This window comes from Alligator mississippiensis, chromosome 4 (assembly GCF_030867095.1).
Source record: "Alligator mississippiensis isolate rAllMis1 chromosome 4, rAllMis1, whole genome shotgun sequence".
In the NCBI taxonomy this organism is placed as follows: domain Eukaryota; kingdom Metazoa; phylum Chordata; order Crocodylia; family Alligatoridae; genus Alligator; species Alligator mississippiensis.
Genome location: NC_081827.1, coordinates 160,317,318 through 160,332,690, shown reverse-complemented (window position 1 = coordinate 160,332,690; position 15,373 = coordinate 160,317,318). Strand labels below are relative to the sequence as shown.

General features: G+C 48.9%; 1 protein-coding gene across 3 annotated transcripts in view; it reads right to left on the bottom strand.

The window, feature by feature from the left end:
• PLEKHM1 (pleckstrin homology and RUN domain containing M1) overlaps positions 1 to 15,373 on the bottom strand; it is a 47,096-nt gene that overhangs the window by 2,904 nt on the left and 28,819 nt on the right. For all 3 annotated transcript variants that reach the window (XM_014601342.3, XM_019475852.2, XM_019475840.2), the window contains exons 8-11: positions 13,592 to 13,737; positions 11,123 to 11,316; positions 9,612 to 9,675; positions 6,876 to 7,033 (exon numbers count right to left, since the gene is read on the bottom strand). In XM_014601342.3, coding sequence (XP_014456828.2) covers positions 6,876 to 7,033; positions 9,612 to 9,675; positions 11,123 to 11,316; positions 13,592 to 13,737 — 562 coding nt within the window. The remainder of the gene's footprint in view (positions 1 to 6,875; positions 7,034 to 9,611; positions 9,676 to 11,122; positions 11,317 to 13,591; positions 13,738 to 15,373) is intronic.

The window sequence follows — 15,373 nt, the reverse complement described above, 5'->3', positions numbered from 1 at the left end:
AAGGTCCATTTTTAAATGCAAATCAGTACTAGCAAAGAGCGTGCAAACCAAGCAACTTCTGAATAAATTTCAACTGTGAAGACTCCACCTTTCCTTTCTGCAGCCAGGACCTACATCCCAGCCCTGCTTGTAGAACCAGCCTGACTTCTTGATCCATCAGAGTAGGAAGTGCTGCCAGACAGCTCGAGACTTATTTTTTTCAGGAAGCACTGTTGACAAAGGAAATGATTGCAAGCTCCCTAGAGATGGGAAGAAAGCAGATTCCAGGGCAGGATTTCTGTGATCAGTTTTGATTTTGGTGATGAGTAAAAGCAGCTAGGTGGGGACAGCACAAAGCTCACAACACCCCACCAGCCATCTCTCAGCTGACTTAGAGCCTGAAGTGCGTGAGGAACATAAACAGCAGCAAATTATACCTTGCTGTAAATCTCGAGCTGATTCTGTATGTGCCCAATGCATGACTCAAGTTCCACATTCCAAAGAAAGCGCAGTCCGCCCAGGTGCTCAGAGCAGCTGGGCACATCCAAAGGAAACGTCAAAAATACCCAGAGCAGTTGCAGTGATGTTAACCGCTATGAAGGATATGGGAAGCCACAAAATTACATGGCGCTATTCTAATCCAAAAAAAACCAGGACCAAATTCTTTTCTTTGTCATGGTGGTGTAAATTCAGAATGCCTCCCCACTAGCCTTCATGGTTTCAATCTGTGGTACCACAGAATTAGATCTCTAGATATAGTCAAATACACTGGGGTGCTCAATCTCAGTCTCATGGAGCCATGGCATCTGGCCTGTGGGGATCCTTATGGATCTGAAAATTTGGCAACAGGGAAGGGTGGAGGCTTTGCATCACCAGATCCAGCCTCAACCAGGTCACTGCCATGCACTGGGATAAGGGCTGGCACATCCGGATTGGGCCAGGTTGCTCTGTCCCCCTACACCCCACCCATCTGGATTGGGGTTGAACTGCTCCCTGCTCCCCTGTGCACACCTGGATCAGGGCTGCTCTATCCTGCCCCCAGCATGTCTGGATCAGAGTTGGGCCACTCCCCACCCTGGGTAGATGGATCAGAGTTGGCTTGGGCCTGGGCCCGGGCCCGGGCCCCCCCCCATGATGGCCCCACATATTGGATCCAGCCCACTGGTTGGACCCGACTCGTGGCTGGACCTGGCCCCACCTATTTGGCCTGCAGGGCGAAAGGTTGGGCACCACTGCACTAGACCAGTGATTCCCAAACTGTGGTATGGGTACCACCAGCAGTATGCAGACAACCTGTCAGTGGTACACTTTACCAGATTTATTATAATTAATTAATTAATATGACAAAAATTTTCTGGTGGTACTTCATCATCAAAATTAGGAAGCCTGTGTGAATAGGGAAGTATTCGATTTTGTGGACAGCGATTCAATTTGGATCACTGTCCTGAATTGATCCAGTTTTGGAAGATTCAGCACCGATTCAGAGAGATTCTGTGATTTGGATTGGCCAGGAAGAGGCAGGCAGAGCTGGGCAGCTGCAGGTTCTCCTGGGCCTCCTCCAGCTGTGTCTGCCTCTACCCAGGTGTGGGGAGCCACGGGAGAAGTCCCCATGGCTGTCCTGCCTGGCCCCATCCCCTGCTCGGCCCCAGCTTAGTTCCGGCTCTTAAAAAAAGCCCCACACTCAGTGGCTGCAGGAGCAGCGACTGGGGCCTCTGAGGGCTTGTGGCAGAGCCCACCTGCATAGTGTGGGGCAGTGGGGGGCAATAGGGGTCACCCCCCTAACCCCCGCTTGGCACCTGCACAGCAGCTGCCTCATGGTGTGAGTGCAGCACGGCTCGGTAGGGCACTGCGTGCTGCCTGAGAGCTGGGGCTGTTGGGGCTGAGAGGTGCCAGGCTCCAGCTGAATGCTGGAGCCGCCTCAGCTCCCAGACAGCATGCAGCATCCAGCTGAGCCATGCTGCACCCACAGCATGGGGCAGCTGCTGCATAGGTGCCAAGTGGGGAGGGGGCGATCCCCACTCCCCCACACTGCGCAGGGGGGATCTGCCACAAGTCCTCAGAGGCCCCAATCACTGCTGCCAGAGCTGATGAGTACAGAGTTAGTTTGTTATTTTAAAGTGCCGGGAGGCCGGGCTGGGCAGGGGATGGGGCCAGGCAGGGCAACCATGGAGGCTTCTTCTGCAGCTGCTCCGGTGGGGGGAGCCACAGAGGTTATGCCCTGCTGCTGCTTACCCTCTTCTGCCTGGAGTGAGCCACATCCACATCCCTGGCTGGGCAAGTGGTAGCAGGGCAGAGACCCCGCTGCTGCGAGTGCATCCTGCGCCCCCCTGCCCCGGCTGGGCAGCTTGTCCCAGCCCCAATCCCTCCCTCCCTCATGCCCCTTCCCTCCCACTTCCCCCAACCCCAACAGATTTACCAGCTGGAGGCAGCCGTCAGCTGCCTGTTTAGCCATGGCCGAACCTCCAAATCGGCCGAATCTTTTCCGAAATTGATTCAAAACATCTGAATCAGTTCAGAGCTTTTACTTGGCTTCCCGATTTGATTTGTATTGAGATTGGGTCCCCGAATCGGGCTGAATCTCCTCCAAATTGAATCAGCTACTGAAGCTTCATACAGCCCTAAAAATTAGCACCATGTAAGAAACAAATTGTTTCTTCTGATAGCGTTTATAGAGCATGAGGCCCAGGGTGAAATTCTGGCCTATATAAAGTCAGTGGAGAGTTTGGCCTTCAGAGAAGACAGAATTTTGCCTGAAGTATTTCAGAATGGGCTGCTGCCAAAAGGAAACAACTGGGCCTCCACCTGCAAAGAAAATGGTCTCAGGAAATAGCTGCTGGCAATGTGAAAACGAAAATATGGCTCTCACAGCCAGAACTATTGTTTGGAGGCATTTCAGACATATCCTGCTTGAGTGATATACAGCACAGCCCAAGCAGCTGGCTTTCACACATGGCAAGAAGCAGCAGGAAGTTGGGTTGAGCTTGGCGAGAATGTGTTTGAGCTGTTTTCCTGCTGTAATGCACAGAGTGCCTTGCTTCTATGAGAAAAAGTGAAGTTTTAGACCACAGATAGAAAAAAAACCTGCACCACCCCTCCCACCATGCTGCCAGCACAATTCATTGCTGTGCTCACACACAAGGATGCATGGGGTCAATGTGCTTTTGTTGTGGGCTAGGCCTTTGCAATTCAAATTTGTGGGCTATGCTGTCAAACACTGAGCAGGGTGTGGTCCCTGCAAGAGGGAAGCAGCAAAAAAGGCATCCTGCTAGAAACAATGAGATTGGACATACCCCACATTTGGCATGTTAGGCACATCAAGAATTTGGTCCCACCTGCCTCTTATAGAGCTTTAAGACCAATTACTATGCACATCCCAGGCAGGAGATAGTCTCTGAGGTGCCACCCTGTCCTAAGTGGTTCAGAGAGGCATAAGCTTCCATAAGCAACCACCTATTTTGTCAAACACTATTAAGGGGATTGGCAGAATGGATAGATAGATGGATGGATGGATGGATGCATAGAAAGGGAACAGTAATAAAAGAGGTAATAAAACAGGTCACTAGATCCATTTGAGATGAACAAGACCCCCTCATCAACATGGGCCATATAATTCTTGAACCAAGCAACACAAATTATAAACACCCAGGATTTATTCACTTGCTCTTTCACCAACATGATATACGCTATCACCTGCTTCCAGTGCCTCTCTGCTGTCTGCCCTGGCCAGACAGGGAAAGACCTACATAAAAGTATGACTGAACACTGGTTCAACATCAACTCCAAAAACAAACATCACCAATCACAGAACTGCTGTCCTTAAGCAAGAACCATTACAAATTAACTGGAACGTGAAACTGCAGAACAAGACATCATCCACAAACTGGAGGGTACTAACCATGGTGTCAATAGGAACTATGGATATTTATCCCATTACCTGGACTAGCTAAGACCTCCAGTTTCCCTTCAGATGTCAACTGCCTTCTCATTTATTACATCCCTTAACAATGTCCCCTACCTGTTGCTTTGCCTTGTGTGCAAAATCTTCTTTCTGCCAGCCCATTCATAGCATCTGATGCAGTAGGTTATTGCCTACAAAAAACTCACAGCTCTGAACCAGTTAGATGCCACCTTGTCTTACCATCTGCCTAATGTCAGACTAATACAGTTAATCACCTTTATGCACATCCCAGGAACCAGGAATGACCAGACCAGAGGCCTGTCTAGTCAAGCCAGTGCCAGTCACCTGCTTCTCAGAAAAGCACAAATAATCTTATTTAATTAAGTATAGAATAGCCAAGCTGCAGGATATATCTCTCCCTACTTGCAGCAGTGACTGGCTTATGCTCTTTAAGAACCTAGCACCTTCTCAAATGAAACTGAAGATGCTCTCATTCATATAGATGTTTTATTTCCAAAACCTCCTTGGCTTTTGAGCCTCATGATATTCAGTGCCTGTTTTTTAACAAGCCTGATCTTCTTGTTCTTTGCTTCTGGAAATCTTTCTGGACTTCCAATCAGTTGCCTCTGAGCTCCAATTTAAGCTCCATTTTTTTTTTTTTTTTGGTATAGGGTAACAAGTAGGGCTGTGCGAAGCTTCAGTCCCTGATTCGATTCAGTGGAGATTCAGTCTGATTCGGTGGCCAAATCTCTGAATCGAATCAGGAGACCCTTTAATCTCTCCAAATCGAATCGGAACCCTCTGAAATGATTCGGAGATTCAGAAAGATTTGGCGATTCAGACAGACACAACCTTAAATGTTTTTTCTGCATACCTCCAGCTAGCAGGCGGCTCGTGAGGGCTGAGATGGTGGGGAGCACGGAGTGTCCCACAGGAGCATGGGGAGCTCTCCAGTGCGCTCGGCAGCAGATCCGGAAACAGACCAGAAGCACTTCTGGTCCATTTCCGGGTCCGCGAGGGAGCACGCAGGGGGGGCCCCCTGTGCTCCCCTGGCTTGGCGACTGGTGCCTCCTGGGTCTGGGGGGGCACCCGGGGTCCCCCCTGCGGTTGATCGCCAAGCCAGGGGGGCATGGGGACCCCATGTGTGCTCCTTGGCAGACCCAGAAGTCAACTGGAAATACTTTATCAGTGCTTCATGCCTATCTTCTGAAAGGTACCTCTTTGGTCCAATCACCCAATTGAGTCCTTGAGGACAATGGGAGCTGCTAAGTGCTTGGTACTTAGAAATCTGATCATTGGTGTAGGAGCACAAAGTATGAGCTTAACACTGGGTCTCCATTTTTAAGAACTCCTGTCTAAGTTTTCAGTGCAAAGCAAATGCAAGATGGCTGCACAACAGCCTCCTGACATAATGACCAGATTAGGACAAGATCAGTCCAGAGGACAGGATGTGAATTTAGGCCTTGGTAATCCTGGGTTCAAATCCCTCCTCTGTCTCAAACTCCCTGTAAGACTGTGGGCAAGTTTTTTACCCTCTCTGCCTCTGTTCCTATTCTGTACACAGGACTGCCCAACCTCACAGACACTTTGTGCAGGTGTGTGAAAGATTATGGAGGTGCTCAGATATTAAGTCAGGGCTAGGCAACCTTTTTTTGACAGAGAGCCAAAAAATCTGCAATGTCTACCTTGTAAGGTGCCAAAGTGCCACCAAGCCAGAAAACCAAAACTAGGGTGGGGGGGTACATGGCAGGCTGCACCGCATATTAATATAGTTAATAATCATAAATGTTGCTTTTTTAAAAACAGTAGATACCAGGTTTTCTAAAAATTCTAAACCTGGTGACAATAAATAAAACTTCATATACTGCCTTTGTTGTTGTGTATACTTTTTTTGAGAGAAAAAAGAGCGAGAAAGAGGGAAAGTACAGAAAAAAGAGAAAGAGAAGAGAGAAAAAGAGTAGAGGAGAGAAAAAAAAAGGAGAGCGGGAGAGAGAACCAGACACACATGTGCACAGACAGAGCACCAGAGACGCACACAACCACAGTGTGCAAAGAACCAGACACACGCACCCCCCCCTCCCAGAACCAGACACACATGCGCATGCGTACACAGACGCACACACAACCAGACATGCATGCACACACACACAAAACCAAACAGGCGTGCACAGAACCAGGCACATGCACATACACACACCAAACCAGACAGACACATACATATGCGTGTGCAGTCGCCGCCAACACGGAGCTGATGCTGGGACTCTGGAGCTCCAGCCCCATGCTGGTGGTGACTGCATGTGCACCTCAGATCAAATGGTGGGGATGGGCAGGGGTTGTGCTGCCTCAGGTCCCTCCCCTGTCGTCCGCCCAGAGAGGTGTACCCAGCCCTTGCTAGCACAAGGCCTGGCTTGGGCTCTGGAGCACATAGGGGCAGCACTGGGATGAGGTTTTGGGGCCTATAGCTACCCCAAAATTTGCCTTAGCAACCCCACCCCCATAGCCACCCCTGCAGTGCCAGCCAGGCCACTGCCATGCACAGCTGAGCCCACCCCACTCCTACCCACAGTGCCGCCCTCCCTGAGCCCCCCACCGGAAAGAGGCTGGTGCCACCCCTGCAGCTGGCCCAAGCTCTGGGTAGCTGCTGCCAGCCATGGAGCTCTGGCTGCTTGCAACAGGGCTTCCAGCCTCCCAGACACCTGCTGGGAGAAGCAAGGGATCCATGGCGTGCTGAGCAAAATGGCCTCGCATGTCATGCTGTGGCACGCATGCCAGGGGTTACTGATCCCTGTATTAGGTTAAGGAAATCATGCACACATCTCACAACATTTAGGCAGATTAAACCTGTTTAATCAGTTCTCACAGAATTCTTACGGCGAAAGCGTCTCGTCTGTTAGAGAAAGAGCAACTGAAAAAGCCAGCCAGGAGCTTACAGGGGCTTCACTGGCCACTACACTGTACAAGTCCCAAGATGGTACATTATACTGGAAAGTACACTCACCTGGTGGTTGTGTCAAACTCAAAGGGAAAAACGATGTCATTGCGATTGCAAATCTGACAGATGAAGCCTCTCTGGGTGCAGAGGTCACAGTTATAAACATGGTGGGAAGCAAACTGGATCAGTGATTGCAGAAAAACTTCAAAGATACCGTCTGCAATCTGGGGAGTATGGAACCAAAAACAAAACAAAACTTGGGAAGTTGGTTTGCATAGGTGCAGGAGATGCTGCTTTTGGCAACAAGCTTCGTACACACGGAAAGGTTAAGGCTGTGATTTTAAGACCTAGCTATGCTCTGATGGGATACTGTGACTGCCTCCAAGCTGATCATCTTGGTGAGTCTTCAGAGCACATTTTTTGTAGGTTGCAAGTAAAAAGGCTGTGTGGCCTACATATCATCAGCTAGGGCAGTGAGTCAGCCCAAGTTCTCTCTAGCTTGTCTCTCATCTGTCCTGCAAGCCCTCCCTTCTGCATGTGTATTACCCCTTCTGTCCTGCCTGTACACGTGGCCACTGGGGAAACAATGGTTCAGCTACATGAAGCTGACACAAGGTCCCAAAATATGATCACCCAGCTGCTGCAGTGACTTCGCTCTCCCTGCATGAGATTCACCCCTGAGCACAATGTCAACATGAGAACCACCTACTAAGAAATTCCCACTTCAGCCCTGTCTGGGGTTAGATATAGGGCTTAACTTCTGTCAAGCCTTATGCTGCCTGAATCTGAGCAACTCATTAAGATAAGGATGCAGGCAGCAGCAGCAACCAAGACATGACAATTGATGTAGGTGGGCAGTGACCCCTCTAGGGGGCATAGCAGGGCTGGTAGTCGTCATAGTTAACCCTTTGTTTAAAAAAGTTGGCATTCAGGAGTCCCTTTTCAATGCCCACGTGAATCTTTTGATGTCAGAAGCCAAGATAACTTGTGCCTGGGAAGGTGACTATAACCACTTCTCCCTGATGCTGTCCAAGCCACCAGAGAAACACTACCATCCTGTCCAAAAGGACCTGGATGTTTACCTCTCTTGGAAGCTACAGCTAGTGAAAAATGTAGTTATGCTCTTGGCTTGGAGGTCAGAGAACCAAGGCAGCATATGGCCTCAATTCCCCAAAGGCTGCACTGTGGCTCTTTTTTGGGAACCTGGGTGAAATCCTAGTTATTAACTCAGAACTATATGGCCCTACACACTTTAGTTTCTGGCTACCTATCAGCTCCCCACTCTCACCACAGGTCCCAAAGCACAGGAGTCAGCTGGGGAGTTCTTGCTGACAACCTCTAGATTTGCTGGTACTAGAAACCAGGGTGGTTGTGATCTCTGGAACTTGCTACTCACACCAGCCTCCCAAAGCCAAATCTGCTGAGATGCAAGACACTGCATACAGGGCAGTTATTTGAGGTGGGATATGAAAGAGGTCTATAAAAATCCATGAAGGGTATGGATCAAGTGAACTGCATGTCCCAGAATATTTGAAGTAGGGGGCACCCACTGAAATGAGTAGGTAACAGGTTTAAAACAAGCAAGAGAACGTACTTTTTATGCAACATGTAGTTAACTTTTGCAATTAATTGTCACAGGAAGCAGTAGAGACGCATATCATAGCCAGACTCAGAAAGGTATTGGATAAATCAGGGGCTGTCAACCAGGGGTACAAGTACCCCTGGGGGTACTTGGGCAGGCCCTAGGGGGTAAGTGTGGGTGGGCGGGGACGGAGCACTGCCACCCACTACCCCATACTGCTGCCTCCCAGGAGCAGGGCCGGGGGAAGAAGAGGGGAGAGGGCAGTGGCACCCCTCTACCACCCGTCTTCCTCCCTGCCCCCCATGTCCGGCTGCCAGGGGTACACTTATTAAAAAAGGTTGAAAACCCCTGGGATAAATTAATTGATGATAAATCTATTAATGGCTATTGAACAGAACAGTTGAAGACATTTCCCCTGGCATCTCTAATCTAATAAATAGCGGATGCCACGTAGCATACTGAATAGGGGATAGATCACTAGAGAAATTTGGTTCGATGCTCTCCCTGCATAGCATCCATTTCTGCCACTGCTACAGACAGGACACTGGGCTAGATGGGCCTTTGGTCTGACCTAGCATGGCACGTCTTATATTCTTACTTTTTCATGGTTTTCCATGGGAGGGCGCTGAAGAAAGATCTGGAAGATGAACATTCCCACAAACAGAAGTTTACTATGGTTTGGGTCCTGTGTGCCTTACACGTCCAAAGGCAGCCCCCAGAAACAGAACCTCCCTTCTTGAAGGCATGTGAGACCTCCTCTATGGGATGTAGTCAAAGAGGCAGGAAGTCTTTATTGTGCTTAGGACCCAAACTATAACTTTCTCTCCTCTTTTTAGTCCAAAAGAGCAGAGTTTGATACTCAGGCTGCGCTGTGAAGTCTGAGACATCCTTTATCTGCTTTGGAGAGCTGAGGAGGTGGTTTTGATTTGAGACTGGGAGTAATTCATATGTTGATGATGGATCAAACTGACATATAACAAATGTGTGGGTTTGGTGCAAAATAAACACTGAAACAAACAACATATGCCTGTTCCCTATATAAAACATATAAAAATCCTCTGTGAGTTTTTTTTATATGCTCCTCTGAGCAAAAGAAATACAAGGTGCAGAGCTGTGTGAAATCCTTCTAAGCAGAAAAAAAATTGTGCTTTCAGCTCCATCTGCATGCACAGAAATCAAAGCATTTTCATTCATGACAACAAAAAATCCAAAGCTCTTACCTGTCTCAGATCAGTAACGCTGTATTTATGGGGGCATTCCAGGAGGTAATGCCTATGGTCAAGCCTTCACAGAAACACAAACAAAACAGAATATCAGACAGATGTCATCAGATCTGAAACAGCACTGAAGTTGGAAACAGAACAGATGGTGTGGGCTCTGAAGAGAACTCCTGCAAATCTGATTTCACCGTACAATAAGTTAATTTCTGTTACTATTTCTAGCTTGAAAATCGTTTGAGAGTTGTTCAGACGCAAAGTTGCATCTATATTTTACTTGGGTACTTCCACTCAGACTAAAAGGCTGTCTTGGTTTGGGTGCTATTTTTTTTCCATTCCTCTCCCTGCATTCTTAAATATGCAGACATACAAGACTGACGCATAACAACTCTTCACTTCAGATAGAAAGAGTTAAAAAAAGAAAAGCATTTATATCCTTAGCAAACTGGCTCAAAAGACTTTTCAAAACTTGCAAAAGCCATTGCAAGAGCCATTAATGGTATGAGGGCGGAATCTCTTTCTAGTAGGAAAGTGCATGCTGGAGTTTTTAGTGGTATCAGTCATGTGACTGAGGATTAAACAATAAGTGGGTAGGATAGGATGGTGCTGCTTTGCATTTTCTGCATTTCTGGCTTTTCAAATGTATGTCAAGGATGCCCAGAGCTTTGGATGGGGCCAGTATTGTGAAAGACTGTGATATAAACAAATAAAACTCATCTAGCAGGCCAGACAGAGGGAACTTCAGCAGCAGTGCCTATCTCCAGGACAGCCACAGCAGTTGTAAACAGAGCCCATCTTGCAACCCACCCAAGTTGCAAGATAACCCTGTATCGAGGTGATGAAGATCTGCATAGATGCCCAGACTGCAGTCCTATCTAGCTCAAGAATGGAGATTTTGACTCATGGCTTGATGAAATGGTTCTTGTGACACAGCAGACATGGAGCATTTACGAGGCACTTCATGTTTTCAGAAAGCAATGATGAATCCTCCTCCCACCTCTTTGTGACATGCCTAAGTGTCATCATCTCAATTTAGAAGGTATAGGAGAAGTTGACTGAATCGCTCAAGATCACGTGTCAGTGGCAGAGTCAAAATTCAGCCCTACAATTCCTACGTCCCTTAACTCAAATCCATCTAGTAAATTAGATAAGTTTCAGGAGTAGCCACATCTGTTTTGGCTCCCTGGCTGGATAACTAAGCAGTACAGGCAATACAGTCTTTTTGCATTGCAATCCACAACCTTAGGCTGAGAAGGGAGAAGAGCTGAGACAGTGCCTTTGCTCAGACCCTGAGCTCTTTGGGGAAGGAACCAGCTTTTCTGTTGTGCATAGGTGCAGCACTTAGCACCATGGAGTCTTGATCCAGACCTAGTAATACATTTAACATCGTGATTTTTATGATTTAACAGGTGAATGTTGGGAAGAAGATAACTTGGGAAGAGGCATGGTTCTGGCTTGAATGACACCTCACCCTTCAGCTAGGATGTATGGGAATTCTCAGGTAGGGGCCTCACCGTTTGCTCAGCTCCTTTAGGGCTCCGCTGCGACACATTATTAGGTAATCTCCAAGCAGTTTCAGTTGCTCCCTGCTCCTGCAGATTCGGTTCATTTTTTCCACATGGTCATACAGACTTTCATTCACCAGCTTCAAGTCAATCAGTGGCTGATTACGGATCTGATTCAGGAATTTTAAAGCTTGCCGACAAACCTAAAACATGAGGGAAAACAATCATAGGTAAGGACACAATCCAGAGAGCACTGCAGTTCCTGGAAGGATCTCCAATTCCTTCAGTGGGCTTTGGAACACGGGTTAACTGGCAAAAAAATATCTACAAGGAAAATATACAGGAGGAAGAAACTGACTGGAGATGACAAGTGGCGACTAAGATTTTAAACCTTTGGGCATCTTGCCTGACCTCCTGCCTGAAGGGATCTGTGCTCTGAGACAGGATCAAATATACTTTAGAAAAAGCACGATTTATTTTTCTTTAATGTGTCCTTAATCTCCAGTGATGGGAATCCCACCACTTCTCTCAGCTATTTGCTTTGTTGGTTTATCATCAGGGATCCGGGTTTTCCATTTGCTGTGGAAAAAACACAGATTTGATCCTTTTAAGGAGAGAAACCATAGATTTTTCTCCTTTAAAGGAGAGGAACATGGGAAACAGTGGGTTTCCTCTTGCTGCCTGGGGAGCACAATCAGGCAGGGAGTGCCATGTGCATGTGCACACACACACTTGCATGTGGCAGCCAGGCACGGTAGAGAGCAGCTCCTGCAGGTAAGTCAGGGAGGGAGGGAGTGGGTTAAGGCTGGGGCTCTGGGTGCTGCTCAGCCAGGGCAGCTAATGGAGCCTAGCCAGGAACATGTGGCCGCAGAGCCTAGCCAGGGAGTGGGACAGAGTCACAGGCGACTTGTCCGCGGTGGGGGAAGTTGGCTCCCTGATGCTGCGTGCACTCCCACGAAGGGGGCTATGGTGGGGACACATGCCCCACAGATTTGTGCACAGGGTTGGGGTGGATGCAGGGTGCCCACTGCAGGCTCGGGGCTCTCTGCCCTGCTGTCCTCCCCCCAGGGCCTCTGCAGCCCAGCAAGCAGGACCCAGTGCAGGAGGACAAGGGGGCAGGCAGGCTCGGTGCTGCCATGGTGAGGTGCCCCCTGCCCGCCCAGCAGCAGCAGGGTGCACTTCACCATAGTGTTGCAGGGCTCCCAGCAGCGGCACTGAGCCACCCCGCCCCGCTCTGCCCTCCCATACCAGGTCCTACCTGCTGGGCCACGGAGACCCCTGGGGAAAGGCAACAGGGGCAGGGAGCCCCAAGCTCACAGCAGGCAGCTTACATCGTCCCCCCACAACATGGGCTCCACTCCAGCCATGCTGCCCGCAGGGGAAAGGTGCAAAACTGGGCTCTGCACTCTGCTCAGACTGCAGCAGCTGCTGTCCCCATGGTTGGCAGCCAGGGCTCAGGTGCGACTGGGTGGGGGGCAGGCCCTGGCCCCATAGTCCTGGCAGCTGGGGTCTCCCTCTGGCAGGGCTAGGGTGGGGGGCAAGGAGCTGTGGGTGTGGAGTGAGGGTCAATGGCAGGGCCAGGGAGCTGTGGGCTGGGAGTGAGGGGCACTGGCAGGGCCCAGGGGGGCTGTGGCCTGGGAGCAAGGGGCACTGGCAGAGCACTGGTATAAATCAGGGATGCTCAGCGCACAAAGCAGCTGGGGATGACAGCTGCAACTGGCCCTGCGTCCTGGTGAGTGAAGGGGGCAGGGGGCGCTCTGCTTTTCTGTGATAAAGAAGCCAAAATCAAATGCCAAAACATATAAGTATTCAGAATTTATTACAATGAATGAGGCACTGGCAAGTTTCCAAATTGCTTTACAAAATTGTAAATGTATCAATAAAATATTGTGTTCAACTGATCTCTCTCTCTCTCCCATAGCATTTCATTTTAATTGTGGGAAAATGCAGATTTGAGGGTTTTAAAATCAGAGAATTTTGGGTTCCCCCCTTGTAAATCAGAGAAGTTGCAATTTTTAAACAGAGGAAACCAGGATCCCAGTTTATCATCCTCACTGTTAAACATGCATGCATTATTTTGTCTGGCTTCAGCTTTCAGCCATTATTTCTAGACCCTTTCTGCCAGATTGAAAAGCCTTTATAAAACAGTGCAATTAATTCATCCTGCAATCCCTTTGATAACCTAAACAGATCAAGCAGTAAGTCTTTCATGACAAGTCCTTTCCTAACTACCAAATAATTTCTGTGGCTTTCATTGGTAGCACAGACGCCTTATTTTTCTGCACTCTTCCCAGTTTTTCTACATTTTTTCCCCCCAGTGTGGGTTTCACAAGTGTCATATACAGAAGTTGAACTGGCTCCCCTATTCCTCCTACATGCCTGTGCACGTATCCACAGATTGCACTAGTCCTATTTGCCAAGAAGGGAAGATGCTTAAAGGATTAGCTAAACCATTGCCATGACCATCCATGAACTTACTGCTCGCTTAGTCAAGTCCCAGTTGTGGATAAGACGTGATGGAATCACGGACTCGTCATCCTGGTGGCAGCCATCACAGTAATAGAGGCCAGAGTATGCACAGAGTTTGGGTTTCACAAAAGAAAATCCAATCTGTCTGGAGCAGCCTTAAGAGAACAGAGATTAAATAACAAGATGGTCACAAGTCCTTGAGCTCTAGTGGTTTCTGGAAGATACATCAGAACAGACTTGGGTATGCTTGGAGGTGGTACCAAACTTTATGGAGTACACCTCTAACTATCTCAGTGTGGTACAGAGTGTCGAGCTAGAGAAAGCAGAGGGAGAAAGGAAATGAGAGGGTAAGAGAGAGGATGAGACAAAACAGAAAAGTACCAGAGAAAATGGATGAGAAATCCAGTAGGAGATTTAAAATGGTAGTATCCAAAAACTGTAGCAAGAGGTCTGGAAAAGCAAGAAGAATGAACTAGACAATAATCTGATCAGATTATTTCTGCTCCTGAATATACCAGTCCAGAGGGTAAGTATTGCATTTCACAACAAAAACTTCTAAAGCTTTAAAAAAAATTCAAATACAGAAAATAAAAGCAGAGGGAACTTAGAATCAAATCAGAGAGCAGCAAGATCATAAGGAAAACCTCCTCTAAGAAATCTGTGTAATAAAAAGACCGTTTTCTGGTGAGAAAGGTGTGGACAGTCTCCGTCTACAATGACCAGCTGTGATCAGAGATCTCCGACAAGGCAAATGGTCTTTCTATCATCTCTTGCAGGTCAGTTTGGGCAGAGGGAACAGAAAGGCTAAGTCCAGCATTTTGAGAGCTGCACAGACAGAACTAAGTACCGCCCAACTGACAGAGCACATCGGCTGAAGATATAACCATCTCAGCAGCCATGTAGGGGAGGAAGGCATGCAGAAATATCTAGGATGTAGTGGTGCAGCAGAGGCTAGCCTAAATGGAGAGAAACAAGTGGGCTGTGCTGATGGAAATGCAACTAAGGGTTTGGAGCAACCAAATTTGCAGTGGGGTAAAAGATGATCAGACTTAACTGCACGTCAGCTGCTCCTTGGAAATTGTCCACATGCGCTAGAGCTGTGTGAAATGGCTGTGTTTCAATTCAGTTTCGGATTTGGCCGATTCAGAGGACAGTGATTCGTTTCGGTGTTTCAGATCACTGTCCCGTTTTGTTTCGGACAAACCTCCTCCGAATCTGTTTCGAAGGGGCTGCAAGGGAAGCTTTGTACAGCCCTACCCAGCCGGATGGGGCTTGGGGCTGGAGGCTGCAGGGCCCCAGAGGGGAGCAGGACAGGTTCGTGGGTGGCTCGTCCGGGGGAGGGGAAGGACTGCTGCCCTCTGTGCAGGTGAGGAGACCCCTGCATAGATCTCTGATCTGTCACAGGTCGTGGGGCAGGGAAACAGCACAGAGCAGCGAGCAAGCCTGCTGGTCCCTGCCATGCAACTGCTCTGCAGGGAGCAGAGATCCGCGCCGGGGTCTCCTTGCTGCCACTGCTCATCCCGCGCTGCTCCGGTGACGTGGGGCTGCGTGAGGTAGGCAGCAGTGGCAAGGAGACCCCAGCACAGATCTCTGCTCCCTGTGGAGCCAGGTCACGCAGCAGGGCAGTGCTGGTCCCTGCTGTGCAACCTGGCTCTGCAGGGAGCAGAGATCTGGGGCTGCACAGGGCAGGCAGCAGTGGGGAGAAGACCCCCGGTATGGATCTCTGCTCCCTGCAGAGCCAGGTCATGCAGCAGGGATTGCCCAGGCCCTGGTTTGATTCCCCCAGCTCTC